The sequence below is a fragment of the Rhopalosiphum maidis genome, chromosome 2 (genome assembly GCF_003676215.2).
Source record: "Rhopalosiphum maidis isolate BTI-1 chromosome 2, ASM367621v3, whole genome shotgun sequence".
Classification (NCBI taxonomy): Eukaryota; Metazoa; Arthropoda; class Insecta; order Hemiptera; family Aphididae; genus Rhopalosiphum; species Rhopalosiphum maidis.
The window spans coordinates 68,362,153-68,378,639 of record NC_040878.1 but is presented as its reverse complement, the minus strand read 5'-3'; the positions used below and the strand labels follow the sequence as shown (position 1 = coordinate 68,378,639).

General features: G+C 27.8%; 1 protein-coding gene across 50 annotated transcripts in view; it reads left to right on the top strand.

Moving 5' to 3' along the window:
* Window positions 1–16,487, top strand: part of LOC113554944 (Down syndrome cell adhesion molecule-like protein Dscam2) — a 62,478-nt gene that overhangs the window by 28,487 nt on the left and 17,504 nt on the right. For 5 of the 50 annotated variants that reach the window (XM_026959089.1, XM_026959086.1, XM_026959084.1 and 2 more), the window contains exons 7-12: window positions 4,356–4,537; window positions 4,644–4,901; window positions 4,966–5,110; window positions 5,165–5,427; window positions 5,512–5,673; window positions 11,958–12,245. In XM_026959089.1, the coding sequence (XP_026814890.1) occupies window positions 4,356–4,537; window positions 4,644–4,901; window positions 4,966–5,110; window positions 5,165–5,427; window positions 5,512–5,673; window positions 11,958–12,245 (1,298 nt within the window). Of the gene's footprint in view, window positions 1–180; window positions 305–892; window positions 1,017–2,155; window positions 2,280–2,467; window positions 2,598–4,355; window positions 4,538–4,643; window positions 4,902–4,965; window positions 5,111–5,164; window positions 5,428–5,511; window positions 5,674–6,623; window positions 6,918–7,094; window positions 7,389–7,569; window positions 7,867–8,960; window positions 9,246–9,610; window positions 9,899–10,178; window positions 10,467–11,957; window positions 12,246–12,443; window positions 12,732–13,576; window positions 13,865–14,220; window positions 14,509–14,987; window positions 15,273–15,706; window positions 15,995–16,487 lie in introns of all 50 variants that reach the window. The other 45 variants (XM_026959076.1, XM_026959074.1, XM_026959099.1 and 42 more) reach the window with 25 other exon arrangements.

Here is a 16,487-nt window from a genome sequence, read left to right as displayed (position 1 = left end):
TTTTTACAAATAGTTATCATTTATAAAGTACCAAATATAAAAAAGTATATTTTAAGTTTCATATTAGATATTATGTAATAAAATGCAAATAAATGTAATAATATCAATAAATTAGCTAAATTAAGACAGATTAAAATATAATAGATTAACTTAAATCAATTTTTATAATGTATAATCCAGAACCTTTGGGTGCCAAACCTCCATCATTAGCTTTGGATGAAAAAAGTCGTTTTGCATTTCGATACGCGAAAGAAGACGTGTCGTTGTGGTGTCAACTACAAGCGTACCCTATACCTACATACAGGTTTGTCTAGTTAGGTTTAAAATTGTCATTAAATGAGTATCAAAACAATTCCAGAACCTGTTGGTGTTAAAAAACCCACATTTGCAAGTGATGATAAAATTCATTCTTTTGAACGAGTACAATATTCTAACATAGGTCTTTTATGTGAAGTTCAATCATACCCAATTTCAACTATACGGTATAGTAAATGATTTTAATTTTCATAAATCATAACATAAAAATTAATTCTTCAAGAAAATAATGTAAATATTTATCTATTTCTAAAAATTAACATTTATATATATATATACCTATTCGAAGTTGTATATAAAATAAAGTTATTACTTTTTTTGCACTAAAATGTATAAATTAGATATTTATTAGTTATACAACCTTAATTCTTGACCGAAACTTTTCCAATATAAACTAATAAGATTAAAGTATTCTTTCAAAAAAATATTATAATAATCAAAATTCTAACTAGGCTTAGACCAATATTATGAATAGTATGAATGAAGTTTATGTAATTGTTGTATTTAAAGTATTTTGTTGTAAAGTTCAAAATTATAACAAATTTTTATTGTTTTATCTGTTACAAACATAATTTAGAACCAATTGGAATGAAATCTCCTAGTTTTTCAACTGATACAAAAATTTCAGCATACATTCGATCACTAAATGTTAATATTGGTCTACAATGTCAAGCTCAAGGTTTCCCAGTTCCTAATTTTCGGTAAATATTACTCAAATCTGTTTTCATTATTCTGAATAAATTATTTGTTTATATAATAACACTACCCGCATTAAAATTTAATTGAAAATATTCAATATAAAAAAAAGGAAAAGAAATATATATATTGAATAAAGTTGAAATTTTTAATTAACACATTGATAGACAGTCCACGATCAATTGATTAATTGAGATTCAGTGTAATTGTATTTTATTGTTTACATCTTTTTCTAAAAAATTATATACAATATACTCATAGAATATTTATTATTTTACAGTTTCATGTTTCCAATATTATGTAGGTATACCTTTTAGTTATTTTATTAGGAGTATGGCACAGATATTTTAAAATTTTTAATATTAAAAACTAGAATATAATGACAAAATTATCGATTTTTTTTATTATCTATTGTATATTATACAGTAATAATATACCTACATATATACTTATATTGATTGATTTTTACTTTTTTATTTTGTTTTAATTTTTACTGCTCATGAAAAAAATAACAATAATAATTAATTAGATGATAATAGTTTATAAAAATAAATAAATTAATGAATTAGTAATAAGAAGAATTAAAAAATCTTTACACAATACGAGTCTAGAGATTAAGTTTTTAGCATTCATCTCGTCAGGTATCGCTTACTTTGATGTACAATTATAAAAATTATTATGAATTTGAAAGCATTAATAAATTAAAAGTTTGAAAAAAAAAATAAACTTATTCTGAGTGAAACTAGTTTAATACCTAATGTTATAGAACTGTTAACATCAAAAATATTTAATGATAATTTAATAATTTTTAATATTACTTGTTGATTATTGTAATGTATATATGACTAACTTTGTAAAATAGTTTTGGGTCTTAATATGAAAAGGTATAATAATTACATGTAAATAAATCTCAAGAAATAAAGTACTTAAAAAATATACCATTATTCAAGCTTATGATCTCTAACATTTTTTTGACTAATAATTTTTGATTTTACTCATATAATATACATTTTTCAACATTATTTTTCCTTATAATTACAATATTTTTAGGTAGAAACTTAATTATTTAAATGAGTACCATCAGTTTTAGTATATGAAAAATAAAATAAAAACATTAAACCAATTAAATGGTTTTGTTGAACAGATCCAATAGGAACAGTGATTCCTAAAGTACCAACAAAATCAAAGTTTGACCATGTTGACGGGGTTTTTGGACAAAATATTGTGTTATTATGTGAGACTCAAGGTTATCCAGTACCTGTTTTCAGGTAGATTTATGGCACTAAAATATACCACTAACTATATACTAACTTAACATAACTTAAAAAGTCAATTAATAATAATAATATATTAATTATATTTCGGGCTTCATTAAGACAGGAACTTTATTGATGACAATTATTATTTATTCAATTAGATAGTTTCTTTATATTATCATATCCATACATGTTATTAGATCCCCAAACAAGTATTTCACCAAAAATTAAAAAAGAAGAACTTGCCATTTTAATTGGAAAACCATTTATGATTGAATCTCATGTATCAATGGTTTGTTCAGCTCAGGGATTCCCTGTCCCTTATTTTCGGTATGTAAATTGAGTATAATATTTTTGTGTGTTATAACCAATCAGTTTAAGTGAAATTCCATTCACTGTGTTATTACATTTAAATCCCACATTTTACATTATGTTATCTGCAATTAATATATTATGTACCTAATTAGGACCCTACAATAATAATTTAAAAAAAAATGTATTTATATATTAATTTAAAATTAAATTATGTTATTTATAAAACTAAAAAAAAAATTAAAATAACATTTACCTGACATTTGGGTTCTCATAATCTTTAATATATTTCTTTCTGACATATCTACTCTATAACAATCACTTAGTTTAAATCAATTTACAGAGCCTACAGGAAATTTATCTCCAAAAGCTCCTGGTGAAAAATATGATGGAGGAAAATTAATAACATCTGCTTTTAAAAAAAATGTTCTTATCGTTTGCAATGTGATTGGTTATCCCATTCCCATGTATTGGTATGTTATGTATAATTTTCAAATGGTACCTATATAATGGTTGAAAGTTTGGACTATTGAGAGCAATACACATTTTATAAAAATTCTTCGAAAATTTGCATGTTTTAATGTGTTCATAAATATTTAAACGGGGTTCTCTGTCTTGTTATTTTATAATTAAAATATTCAAGAACAAAAAAAAAAAAATACCAAAACACAAAATTACAGAACCACGTTCAAATATTGCCGGTAAAGTTTCTAAAGAACGTTTTGAGGGCAATCATTTTATTGCTAATGGACAAGCTGTACTGTTATGTCCTGGTCAAGGTTTTCCCATTCCCAAATATGAGTAAGTTATATTCTAACATGCTTTATCTCAAATTTTTGTTCAAATTTCTTTGTGATAAATTAAATGTTATCCTATTAGAGTTACATATAAAAATTCATAGTCAAATAATTTACTTCAAATATGTCAATGTTGGATCTAATTCTACACCTCTATCCAACTTAAAAGTCTACTTGATTCTTTAAGTCTAAGTTGTATGGTTGTTGATATTCGATACTTTCATTTAACAATTACATTTTCAAAATTAATTTAAAATATAGATAAAAAGTATTAACAGAAACTTTACAGCATGTAGCTATATCAAAAAATGTATGAGTTTTTCTAAAATGTATGTTTATTATATTTGTTTAATTTAATGCTTTGTGTGATTATTAGCTGTTATTACATTTTAATAATATAAAAAATTATTTTTACATTTATTTGAAATAAAATTAGATAATAATTATTGGTTAACTTTTATATACATTTAAAATTAATATTTATATCGTGTTTATTATTTTATATTTTTTATCTCTAATGATCACACAATTCTAAATTTTAACTTAAATAAGATATTACATTTTTATACTTAGTTGTATATTTTCTGAACTAAATTAATAAATGGTATTTGTTTCTTTTATTTTTTTGCTAAATTGAAACATAGGTATCAAAAAATGAATATTTATTTTAAAAACTTTTTAGTATAGTTTTTAAATCATCCTAATTATAAATAACTAAGAACATAATTATTATTAATATATTTATAAAATCCCTTTCAATTAAATACTTTATAAACTACCTCTTTTTATTTAAATAAAAAAGAAATGTGACTTTAAAATATTATGTTATTAATATTTTAAATATTTCAAAAATTAAAGCATAAAACATAATTTTATAAAATATTAATCAGTTATTATTCAATTTTTTTTAAAAGTCACATTTCTAAAATATATTATGAAAAAAAAGACAGTTATTCAATAACAACTAATTTGTGGACAGGTGGTACAAGTTTATTGAAGGATCCAACAAAAAACAAGCAGTGACATTAGATGATAGAATTAAACAAGTTTCTGGAACATTGATAATACGTGAAGCTAAAGTAGATGATTCTGGCAAATATTTGTGTGTTGTAAATAACTCTGTTGGTGGTGAAAGTGTGGAAACCGTATTGACAGTTACAGGTAAATTTTAAATTGTATATTATATTTATTTTTTTCTAATTAAATTTTAGAAAATATATTATTTTCATTAATTACCATATTATACTATATAATTTGAATATTGCAGCTCCATTAAATGCAATTGTTGAACCTACCATTCAAACAGTGGATTTTGGAAGACCTGCTACTTTGACTTGCAATTATGAAGGAAATCCAGTAAAAACCATTTCTTGGTTGAAGGATGGTAAACGCTTGAGTTCTCACGATGGAAGAGTATTAAGAATTGATTCCGTACGCAAGGAAGATAAGGGAATGTATCAATGTTTTGTGAGGAATGAGCAGGAGAGTGCTCAAGGAAGTGCTGAACTTAAATTAGGAGGAAGATGTATGTAATCTTTCAATATATATATTTTTTTCATATTAATATAATTTAATTTATGTTTAAACAGTTGAACCACCTCATATTAAAGAATATTTCAATGATAACACCATGCAACCAGGAGTCTCTTTGCATTTAAAATGTATTGCATCAGGAAATCCAACTCCTGAAATTAACTGGGAATTAGATTCCAAACGCCTTAGTAGCACAGAAAGGTCTGTATAATGAAAATTCGAATAATTTGTATTTTATTTAATTAATATGTTTAGACTTCGTATTGGACAACTTATTACAATGACAGGAGAAGTAGTTTCATATCTTAATATCTCTTCAGTCCACACTAATGATGGTGGTCACTATAGATGTGTAGCCGTATCTAAAGTTGGTACTGCTGAACACACTGCACATCTCAATGTTTACGGTCTTCCTTTTATTAGACCCATGGATAAGAAAAATATAGTGTCAGGAGAAAATCTCTTTGTTACGTGTCCAGTTGCTGGATACCCATTAGAATCAATCACATGGGAAAGAGGTAGACATTTACATATTTTATTCATCAATATTCAACATATTATGTTAATTTAATTATGTTATCTAATTACTATTTAATTATTAGACAATCGACAACTTCCTATCAACCGCAAGCAAAAAGTATTTCCTAATGGTACTTTAATCATTGAAAATGTTGAAAGGTCTTCAGATCAAGCTACTTATACATGTGTTGCTCGAAATGCTCAAGGGCATACTGCTAAAGGAAATTTAGAAGTACAAGTGATGGGTATGTTAATGTTTTATTGCACATTTTATACATAACTATTCTTCATATCTAAAAAAAAAAAATTATTATTTTTGTTAAACAATTTTTCTAGTTAATGCATTTTAAATTAAATTTTGAATTGATATTTTATACTTATTGTTTACATTTATTAATTTAAACAAATTACTAAAAATAAAAAAACTCATTTTTATAATTTTATTGTTACCAAATTAAAGTCGTGACTTTCTTTTTTTCATTCATTATAAATGTATAACTTAAAAGAAAAACATTACCTATTACAAATGAAAACAAAATTCTATAACAAAACTACAAATCTTAATGGCAAAATTACAATTTAAATATGAAGAATAGATTATAAAGTATAACTATTTCAGAAAATTATAATAATTTTTTTAAACCTATAAAATAATTTATAGAATATGAAAATATATGGAGGTTAGTTTTTAGCTTCCATTAAAAATAGGTATATCATTCATTAGTAATAATTAATGAATCATAGTTAATTTATTATAGAAGTAATACTCAGTTAAAACTACAAAATATTTAAAATCAAATAAATACTATAGATTTGGATTATTTATTTACTGGTTAATATGCAACAAGATTGAAATAAAATTCTTATCAACATATATAATTCATATTATATATTACACAATAATTATTATTACTGTGTATATGTTATTAATGTATTTTAAATAGGAACTAGTAGAATTCTTATAGGCTATTAAATATCAATATGTCTATATTATTAAGTTAAGATTATATAATTATAATATTTTTTATTTATTGATAATTGAATTATTAAAGTCTCAATACTAATTACTATTAATTTATTTGTTGCATCTCCAGGTAAGTGAGTTTTATTGGTTTGTTGAATTTAATCCATAAAGTTAAAATGTTTGTCATAATTCTGATGGTATAACAAACACAATATACAATATAATTTTTAGTTCCTCCTGTAATATTACCATTTTCATTTGACGGAGAAACTAATGCTGGTGATAATGCACAGTTAACTTGTCATGTGAGCAAAGGTGATATGCCTCTTGAATTATTTTGGACCTTTTTGGATGACAAAAATCGTTCAGTTCCACTTCCTGAACTTACTACTATAAATAGGATAGGAAAAAAAATAGCTGTACTTGAGATACCTGTGGTCACACAGTTTCATCGTGGTACATATGTGTGTACCGCAAATAATCGTGCAGATCGAGTTTCACAATTTGCTGTTTTGTCTGTTAATGGTAAACAATTAAGGTGGAAAAATAAAAAAAATAATGTAGCATGTCTGCTGTACTTACTTACTCTTAACTGTTGGCAATGTGGCGCTAAATGTTAATTTTTTAGATTAAAATGATAAATACATAATTCCTCTTTATATTATTTTCCTACGGTATTAAAAACAATGTATTTGTTATTAGTACCACCATTAATGAAACCATTTTCATTCGAGGGTGAATCGAATGTTGGTGAAACTGCTCAGCTCACTTGTCATGTAATAAAGGGTGACACACCATTAGAAATAACATGGGTGTTTCAAGGCCCTGATGGTCGTATACAACCTATGCCACAGCCAATAATTGAAAATAGAATTGGAAAAAAAATAACTATGTTAGAGATACCTACAGTAACAGAATATCATCGAGGAAGCTATTCATGTATAGCGACAAATAGAGCAGGAATCGTCAATCAAACTGCATTTTTGATGGTTAATGGTATACAGAGGCGCATATTTTGAATATTCAACTGTAACAACGCAACGTTAGCACTAGCACATTATGCTTTTTGTTTTTCTAGTTCCCAATTTCATGCATTTTTAACTACAATTATATTATAATACTTAACACTCAAAAGTACTTTTGATTTATTCATGACAGCTTTTCTTTCAATTTTTAGTACCCCCTTCAATAATGCCTTTTTCTGTTGATGGCGAGTTAAGTGTTGGCGATAATGCTCAGTTAACATGTCATGTAGCACGAGGTGATATGCCTATTAATATCTCTTGGACATTTCAAAGTGCTGATGGCGGAACAGTGGGATCATTGCCTGAGCCTATATTGCTTAATCGCATAGGGAAAAAAATTGTCATGTTAGAAATACCATCTGTTACTGAATATCATAGAGGTTCTTATACATGTATAGCAACAAATCGAGCTGGTGTTATCGAACACACAGCAGAATTAAAGGTCAACGGTAAAAATCATCAGTTCAGACTCGCACAATAGTATTATTATATTATTAAGCTTCCAGCACTTCTGCATGTCCAGATTATTGTAGCCTTGTTAGGTATCGAAGTCTATTCCATCCTAATATTATATTTGTTCAACATAATAATCCTGTTTCAAATTTTATTTAACAGATATTTATATTTTTTTATAATGAAATACCTATTTAATTAAACCAATAATATTTTTACTAACACACCAAAGGATTATTTTAATAGATTTCTTTAAATTTTCAAAGAGTATTATATTTATAAAAGTCTTCTTTTTATAAAAATGTAATTTTGAATTGTTATTAGTTATTACTAATTACATACCAAATATCAAACAATCAATATTTTTTTTAAATATTTATAATAATAAATAATGTTAATAATCATTGTATAAATATATAATTTAACTAGCAACATATGTTGATATTAGACATAAGATAGGTAAAGCTTTGAAAATTTTGATAAGCATAATTAATTAATATGTTTTAACTACCCACTTGGTGATCCTTGATAATTCAACACATAGTGACAACAACCGATTAGAGCGCTGATTTTTTGACCAACAAAATGTTTGAGTTACTATACATAGAGAATTATTACAATTTGTATGTACTTTTATTTAATTTTCACCTACTGTTTCAGCTGTAAAGCGAACTCTATACCTTCCTTTAGATTGGATTTTGAAACCCTATTCATTGATTATGGGGTTTAAAATCATACTGAATTGCTTACATAATATTATTGAATATATTAATAATATTTAATTAAGTAATTTTATAGATTATATATAAATAGATAACCTATTTAATTATTTAAAAATCAATTAAATCAATTAAATATTTGATAAATATCATTTATTGCCATTTTACCAACACAATTCTTATTTTTAACCGACCAATGTTATTTCTGTTCTCAAATATTTTAAATAGTATTACATCCAACGTCTTTAGTAAGTATCTAATGTATAAATATTGTTCGCAGACTTTTCTTCAATATTTTGTGATTTCTGAAAATTATTTTAGGCTGCAATATTTACATCGAATTTAGTGTTAAGTACCTAAAATATTTTCAGTACTTCCACGTATCAGACCATTTGAGTTTGAAACAGCAGTATTTGCTGGTGAACCGGTGCAACTAACATGTTTTGTTACTAAAGGCGATAAGCCATTACGGATATCATGGTATTTACACAGTAAAGAATTGACATCTCAAACTGGCATTACAACTAGTACAATGGGAGATAGAGCGAGTAGTTTATCCATTGCTTCTACGGGTCTTTCCAACGCTGGAAATTATACTTGCGTAGCTCAAAATGCTGTTGGAATGGATTCTTATTCCGCATATTTGGAAGTAAATGGTATAAACTTGGATATGACTTTTTATCCAAAATATTTGTAACAAGTTAAGAGCTTTTTTTAATTTTTTATCTGGAACTACAAAAATGATTTCGATGCAACTAATTAAGGTGTTTGAATTTTAGTAGTTAGTTTGTGATAACTGATAAATATGTAAAATTTTCCTTCATTCTTTTATCCTATATACATTAATATTATCATTTATAAGATACTTTTCATTTTGTATTATTATCTTAAAAGAGAATATTTTTGCGAAAAATTATCTAATTCAGAGACTATTTTCGAGACTATTTTAATTATTATCAACTAGGTATTTGGATGTGAAATGTACAATTTAAAATTATAAAACAAACATTAAAAATTCTAGTGCCTCCACGTATCAGGCCATTTGAGTTTGAATCGGCTGTCTATGCTGGTGAACCAATTCAGTTAACTTGTCTAGTGACGAAAGGTGATAAGCCTTTAAGGATATCATGGTATTTGCAAAGCAAAGAATTAACAGTTCCTCAGACTGGTATAGTAACCAGTAATCTGGGTGATCGAGCTAATAGTTTATCAATTTCCTCGGCTAGTATCGCCAATCGTGGAAATTATACATGTGTAGCTCAAAATGCCGTTGGAATGGATTCTTATTCTGCATATTTGGAAGTAAATGGTACAATATTGTGAAGCAATTATTTGTATTTCTATAAACATTAAGTAATTTATGTACATTTATGCTTATCGCAATATTCATATACATTCTTTATTTCTCCATAATTTCTGTTCGAGTATATTCCTCATGATCCTATTAGCATTAAAATAAATAATGAAAATTAATCGTAAACAAGATAAGTAATGCTTGTAAATATATACCCATATAAGTTTATAATAAAAATGAATTATCTATTAAAAACATGAAACTTTAAGTTGAAATTGATTTTCATGATTTCCAGTTCCGCCTCGAATAAGACCATTTGAATTTGAGTCAGCAGTTTTTGCCGGTGAACCAGTACAAATAACATGTCTTGTGACAAAAGGCGATAAGCCTTTAAGAATATCATGGTATTTTCACACCACAGAACTAACGTCATCTCAAACTGGAGTGTATACTAGTTCTATGGGTGATAGATCGAATATTTTATCCATTCCTTCTGCTGGTCTTCCTAATGGTGGAAATTATACATGTGTAGCTCAAAATGCCGTAGGAATGGATTATTATTCTGCATACTTAGAAGTTAATGGTACCTACAATATTATTAGGTTTTCGTGAAACTGTTGCTTATCGTACGATTACAAACCTAATGGTGGCATATATTATAGTTTTAGTAGTTTGTTTTCAGTGAAAAATGATTACACTATTTTCCTTCTCATCCTTTATATAAAAAAATAGATATTAAATTAATATAACAATTTCACAAAACTAAAAAAAATATATTTAACTTCTTAGTCTTCTGCAGTGCAGAATATTTTATTATGTATCATGTATTTATGCAAACCTAACAAAATTTATAATTGTGGAGTCGTTTTATGTGGTAGAGGTAATCTAATGTATAATTGAATAATATAATAGAAAGAAAATTATCGATACATAAGATGTATTTGTCACACAAGTGCACTACAATTACTATTAATCATTTGGTATTTAACAATTACCGATGATAAAAATATTGTTGACGAGCAGTCTTGTCAAATACTTATTTAATAGATATTCAAGTTTTTTTCCAAATAACAATTAGTTGTTAGTAGGTACATTATCTTATTTACTTTAAATTTGTTTACAAATTATTGTACTATACTACCAGACACTGCAGTATTATATAATATGGCTATAATTTATTATTTTTTAAAACTTAAATATTTTTAATATTCTAACATAGTTATTTAAAAAACAAGTAATTATTTGTCAAATGTGTGTTATCTTTTAACTATCGAACTATAAATTAAAATTAATCAACTAAAAATAAGTACTTATATTCAAATACAATTAACAATTTGTATATAAACACGTTGAAAACATATTTCTAGTAAAACTGTTGGTAGGAAATCATTCAAAAGTACCTAAATTAGTTTTTTTAACATTTACTTTGTTGAGTGGTGTAATTTATAAATGTATAATATCTAGAAATCATTATCTTGTACTATTTACAGTATGTCCGAAAATTTTACCATTTTCTTTTGGTGAAACACCAAGCAATGCCGGTGATTCGGTGCAAGTCGTCTGCACTGTTGTTAAAGGCGATAAACCTTTACGTATTAGTTGGAATTTTTATGGGGAAGAGTTATCATCTAATATGGGTATCACTACAACGCCTGTAAGTGATTCAATGAATGTCTTATCTATACCTTCTGTCGGGACAGCAAATCGAGGAAACTATACCTGTGTAGCTAAAAATTCAGCTGGTTATGATTCGTTTACAGCTCAACTGCTGGTTAATGGTAGCAGTTTTAAATAAAATTAGTGTGCTTATTTTTTATGACGCAACATTCCTTTTCCAGTAGTTGTCTAGTTGTCTTTCCTCGAAGTAACTTGATAAAAAGTTTCTAACTAATTTGTTTATTCGTCAATATATTAAAAATGTGTATTAGGGTTATCATCTAAATAATAAAAATCATTAATAAACTTATTGCTTGGTGATAGAAATAAATAGAAATTGTTTTTATTGATAATCATGAATATATAGATATCTTATCTATAAATTATAATAAGAATAAGCTAACACGTGCGTTTGCAGTTCCGCCACAAATCTTGCCATTTTCGTTTGGAGATAATCCCAGTAATGCAGGTGATAAAGTTCAAGTTGGATGTACGGTTGCAAAAGGTGACCAACCGTTGCGTATAACTTGGAATTTTTATGGTGAGGAATTATCGTCGAACATGGGCGTTAGCACCATGGCTGTTGGAGATTCAATGAATGTTTTGTTTATTCCATCTGTTGCTCCTTCGAATCGAGGAAATTATACTTGTGTTGCAAACAATCCTACTGGATATGATTCATATACGGCTCAACTTTTGGTTAATGGTATATGTTGTACCTATACTCTTGATTACACACGCAACTATCGTTTGTAGTGCTATAACTCTGAATCCTATTAATCCTTTTATCGTTTAAATAGTATACTTATGTACTAAATAAAACACAAAATTTAATAATACTGTAATTTTACTAGATTTGTATTGTTTAAAAAAAAATGCACACATATTTTTACTTCCTATATAGTGCGTCCAAAAATATTACCATTTTCTTTTGGCGATACTCCTAGCAATGCTGGAAATACTGTTCAAGTTGCATGTACAGTCTCAGAAGGTGATAAACCGTTACGTATTAGTTGGAATTTCTATGGTGAAGACCTGTCATCAGACATGGGCGTTAGTACTATGCAAGTTGGAGAATCAATGAACGCTTTGTTTATTTCATCAGTTGCTCCCTCAAACAGGGGAAACTACACTTGTGTTGCACAAAATTCAGCTGGGCTTGATTCATTTACAGCTCAACTTTTAGTTAACGGTATCCAATATTACTACTTGGATTTTAACTATTTTTTTTATGTGTATTTAGTGCAGCACTTTTTATCCTAAACCTGTCCTAATAGCGTTTTAAATTAAACGTATAAATCTATTTTAGGAATATAACCATTCTGTCATAATAAAATATATCATTGTATTACACATAAAATATAAGTACATAGTTTCCTCAAAATAATATTTTATTTTAAAAATGATAAAAATTTACAATTTTATAGAAATGATATAAATCAGCCATTTGTCAATATTGTGTATTGATTCTTACAGTACGTCCTAAAATATTACCATTCTCGTTTGGTGATACACCTAGCAATGCAGGAAACCCTGTGCAAGTCGGATGTACTGTTATGGAGGGAGATAAACCTTTACGTATTACTTGGAATTTTTACGGTGAAGAACTATCATCAAACATGGGTGTTAGTACTATGCCTGTTGGAGATTCAATGAATGTTTTGATTATACCATCAGTGGTCCCTTCTAACCGCGGGAATTACACTTGTTTAGCAAAAAATTCAGCTGGAAATGATTCTTTTACTTCTCAGCTCTTAGTAAATGGTAGTGATTTTACTCTCCAACTTAGAGTAACTTTTAGTTTTGCAATTATATTATATGCATACCTATGTTTTTACTTTTTAGATCACCATTTGGTTTTTTAATTTGTATTAACGATTTCTTATTTATTTACCTACTTATTTATATATTTCCTATTGTAATACTGTGGAATCATTATTGAAAAATCCTTTAAAACTGTTTAAAATAAAATTTATTCGGGTAGAAGCACATGTCAAACATTTCAATTTACATATTACTAAGAACTACCTATTTCAGTATTACCAAAGATCGTACCATTTTCATTTGGAGATGGGCCGGTAAATTCTGGTGAATCAATTCAAGTCGTGTGTTCGGTATCAAAGGGCGATCGTCCAATGTCAATAACTTGGAATTTTTATGGTGAAGCGTTATCGTCCGATATGGGTGTTACCACACAAATGTTGGGAGATACAACTAATTTTTTGTCTATTCCTTCGGCCGGCCCTTCAAATCAAGGAAACTATACTTGCATCGCTAAGAACAATGCCGGACTCGACACATATACTTCACAACTCGTGGTCTACGGTACTTAGCAAAAAAAAAAAACGAAAAAACGATCGTATTAGCAGCATGGTCAACGCGTTAAAAAAATAATTATCTAGTTTATCACGGAGACACTAACAAAAGCACTGCAGTTTAATATTCCTCCTAAATAACAATAATTAGAGGTACTTATTATAATCATTTTAACCATTTTGATTATTCTATTGGGTATTTTAGTTTATATATCAATATTGGCATAGGTACTATCATTAAGTGATATAAATATAAATTGTAAAATATTAAATTTTTTTAGTTTTTAGTATTTCCCCTATCACCCAACTTATATTGTATATTTATACATGAATGAGTGTTTAGACGTTGTTGGTAATTATTTTTAGTATTACCCAAAATATTGCCGTTTTCCTTTGGAGATGGACCCGTCAATGCCGGTGAGTCTGTCCAACTGTCTTGTTCGGTGGCCAAAGGTGATAAACCCATGTCTATAACTTGGAGTTTTTATGGCGAAGAACTGTCTTCTCACATGGGTGTCACCACACAAATGTTTGGTGACACAACAAATTTTTTATCGATCCCTTCAGTCAGTGGCTCAAATCGGGGAAATTACACTTGTGTTGCTAAAAACTCGGTTGGGTTCGACTCGTTTACATCTCAACTAATGGTCAACGGTATAATAACGAATAATTTTTGTATTCATCGCATGTCCCATTATACATTATAAACAATAATATTTTATTGTTCTCAGCACAACGCTTACAACAGGTGGTGAGTTTTTTCCTATAATTTATCACGTTAAACAAATACACGCGCTCTTATCCTTGTTATATTAACGTTTTATCGTTTTATATGTTTAAAATTGTCGACACTAAAACACTTGTAATAACAGATTCTACTTAAAAAGTACTCTTCTAATTCATATAATATATTTTTATTTCGATATTCTGTATCTATCGATTATGCGAAAACGAAGACGTTGCGGCCGTTGGAACACTCTGTTTTTGGATTTTATTTTCATAAAATTCATAACGTATAATATACTCTTATTGGTGAAAATTTTACATTTGACCAATTTTATTATTTGATTCAGTAGTTTTATTTTTCACAGTTGTTTTTTTTAACATTTATAAATTTGTATTTTATGGTGCAGTCCTACCGCATATCGTCCCGTTTTCTGTTGACGAGAAAGTAAGGTCTGGCGATAGTATACAGTTAAACTGTCATGTTTCGAAGGGAGATAAACCTCTAGAGCTCAACTGGTTATTCAACGACGACGAACTCTCATCAGAATTAAGCGTGACAACAACCAAGCTCGGTTCAAGTTCTAGCGTACTTACCATCAGTACCGTGTCTGCTGCACACACGGGAAAATATACCTGTATAGCTTCTAATCAAATCGGATCTTATAACTATTCAACGTTCATAAACGTCGATGGTATACATTTTAATTTTAACAAAAGTTTTGCTTGTGATTTATAGCGTTGCTCTGTAATGGTGTTGCCCTTAATATTTAACGTCTGATAGTTTATTTGTCGTCTAACTTATATTCATAACTTATAATTAGCACGTATTGTTTATAGTTTTGCCCATAACCATTTAATTTAAATTATTCCTTTTTATCGCTCCATTTATTTTGGTCGATAAACCTATAGGCTATAATACAAATGCCAAATGTATAACTATGATGTGTATCAGTAGTTTCAGATTTTATTTCCAAAATTAATTGACGATTAGGAAACGTTAATTTCGAAAAACTATCTTTTATTGAAAACCATCTACTTACTTAATTGTTTAATATTGTTCACATTTAACACATAATATAGAATAAATGTCTTGTGATTTGTATATATGAATAATTTAATTTCGAAGTCCCACCAAAGATGACTCCTTTTACGTTTGGTGACGATATCCCCGAGGCCGGTGAAACAATTTCGATCCAGTGCACCGTGTCTTCCGGGGACATTCCCATCGAGTTCGCGTGGACGTTCAACGGTAAATCGACCAGTGACTTGGCGAACGTTTTTGTGTCGAAAATCGGACGTCGAGTCAGTTCGTTAACCGTGGAATCGTTAACTGAGAAGAACGTCGGCAACTATTCGTGTCTTGCCAGAAATACGGCCGGCGAAACAGGGCACACCGCGTCGTTGTACGTGAACGGTAACTACCCGATAAAAACCCGGGCTGCAGGGTCGTCGTAAATGTATATTATGCATAGGTACACTAGCATGCGCACCGTATGACTGAAATTGTTGTAAATAATAGTTAATATCATGCGTGGAACAATCTTTTTAACTAGGGTTATAATGATTGTAATTAAAAAATCTAATTTTCTTGTTAGTAGTTTTCCATTATTTTTAATATCATTTAATCGGAAGCAAAATTACATTTTCTTAAATTGTTAACATATTTAAATAAAAAAATATACGAAATAGTTTAGTTTTGTTTGCTGCAATATCTAAATTTATAGATAAGTGGACATAGACATGTTCAAAATTGTATGATCTAGGAGCTAATTTTACCCACTTCCTTAATTATGTATCTGGCAATCGATATTAAACCCATTTACATCCTTAAATTATGCATTTATTAAAATATCGATTTTTAAAATGTTTAAGTTAAATTAATCTAAAGAGCATTTTTTTGCCATTTT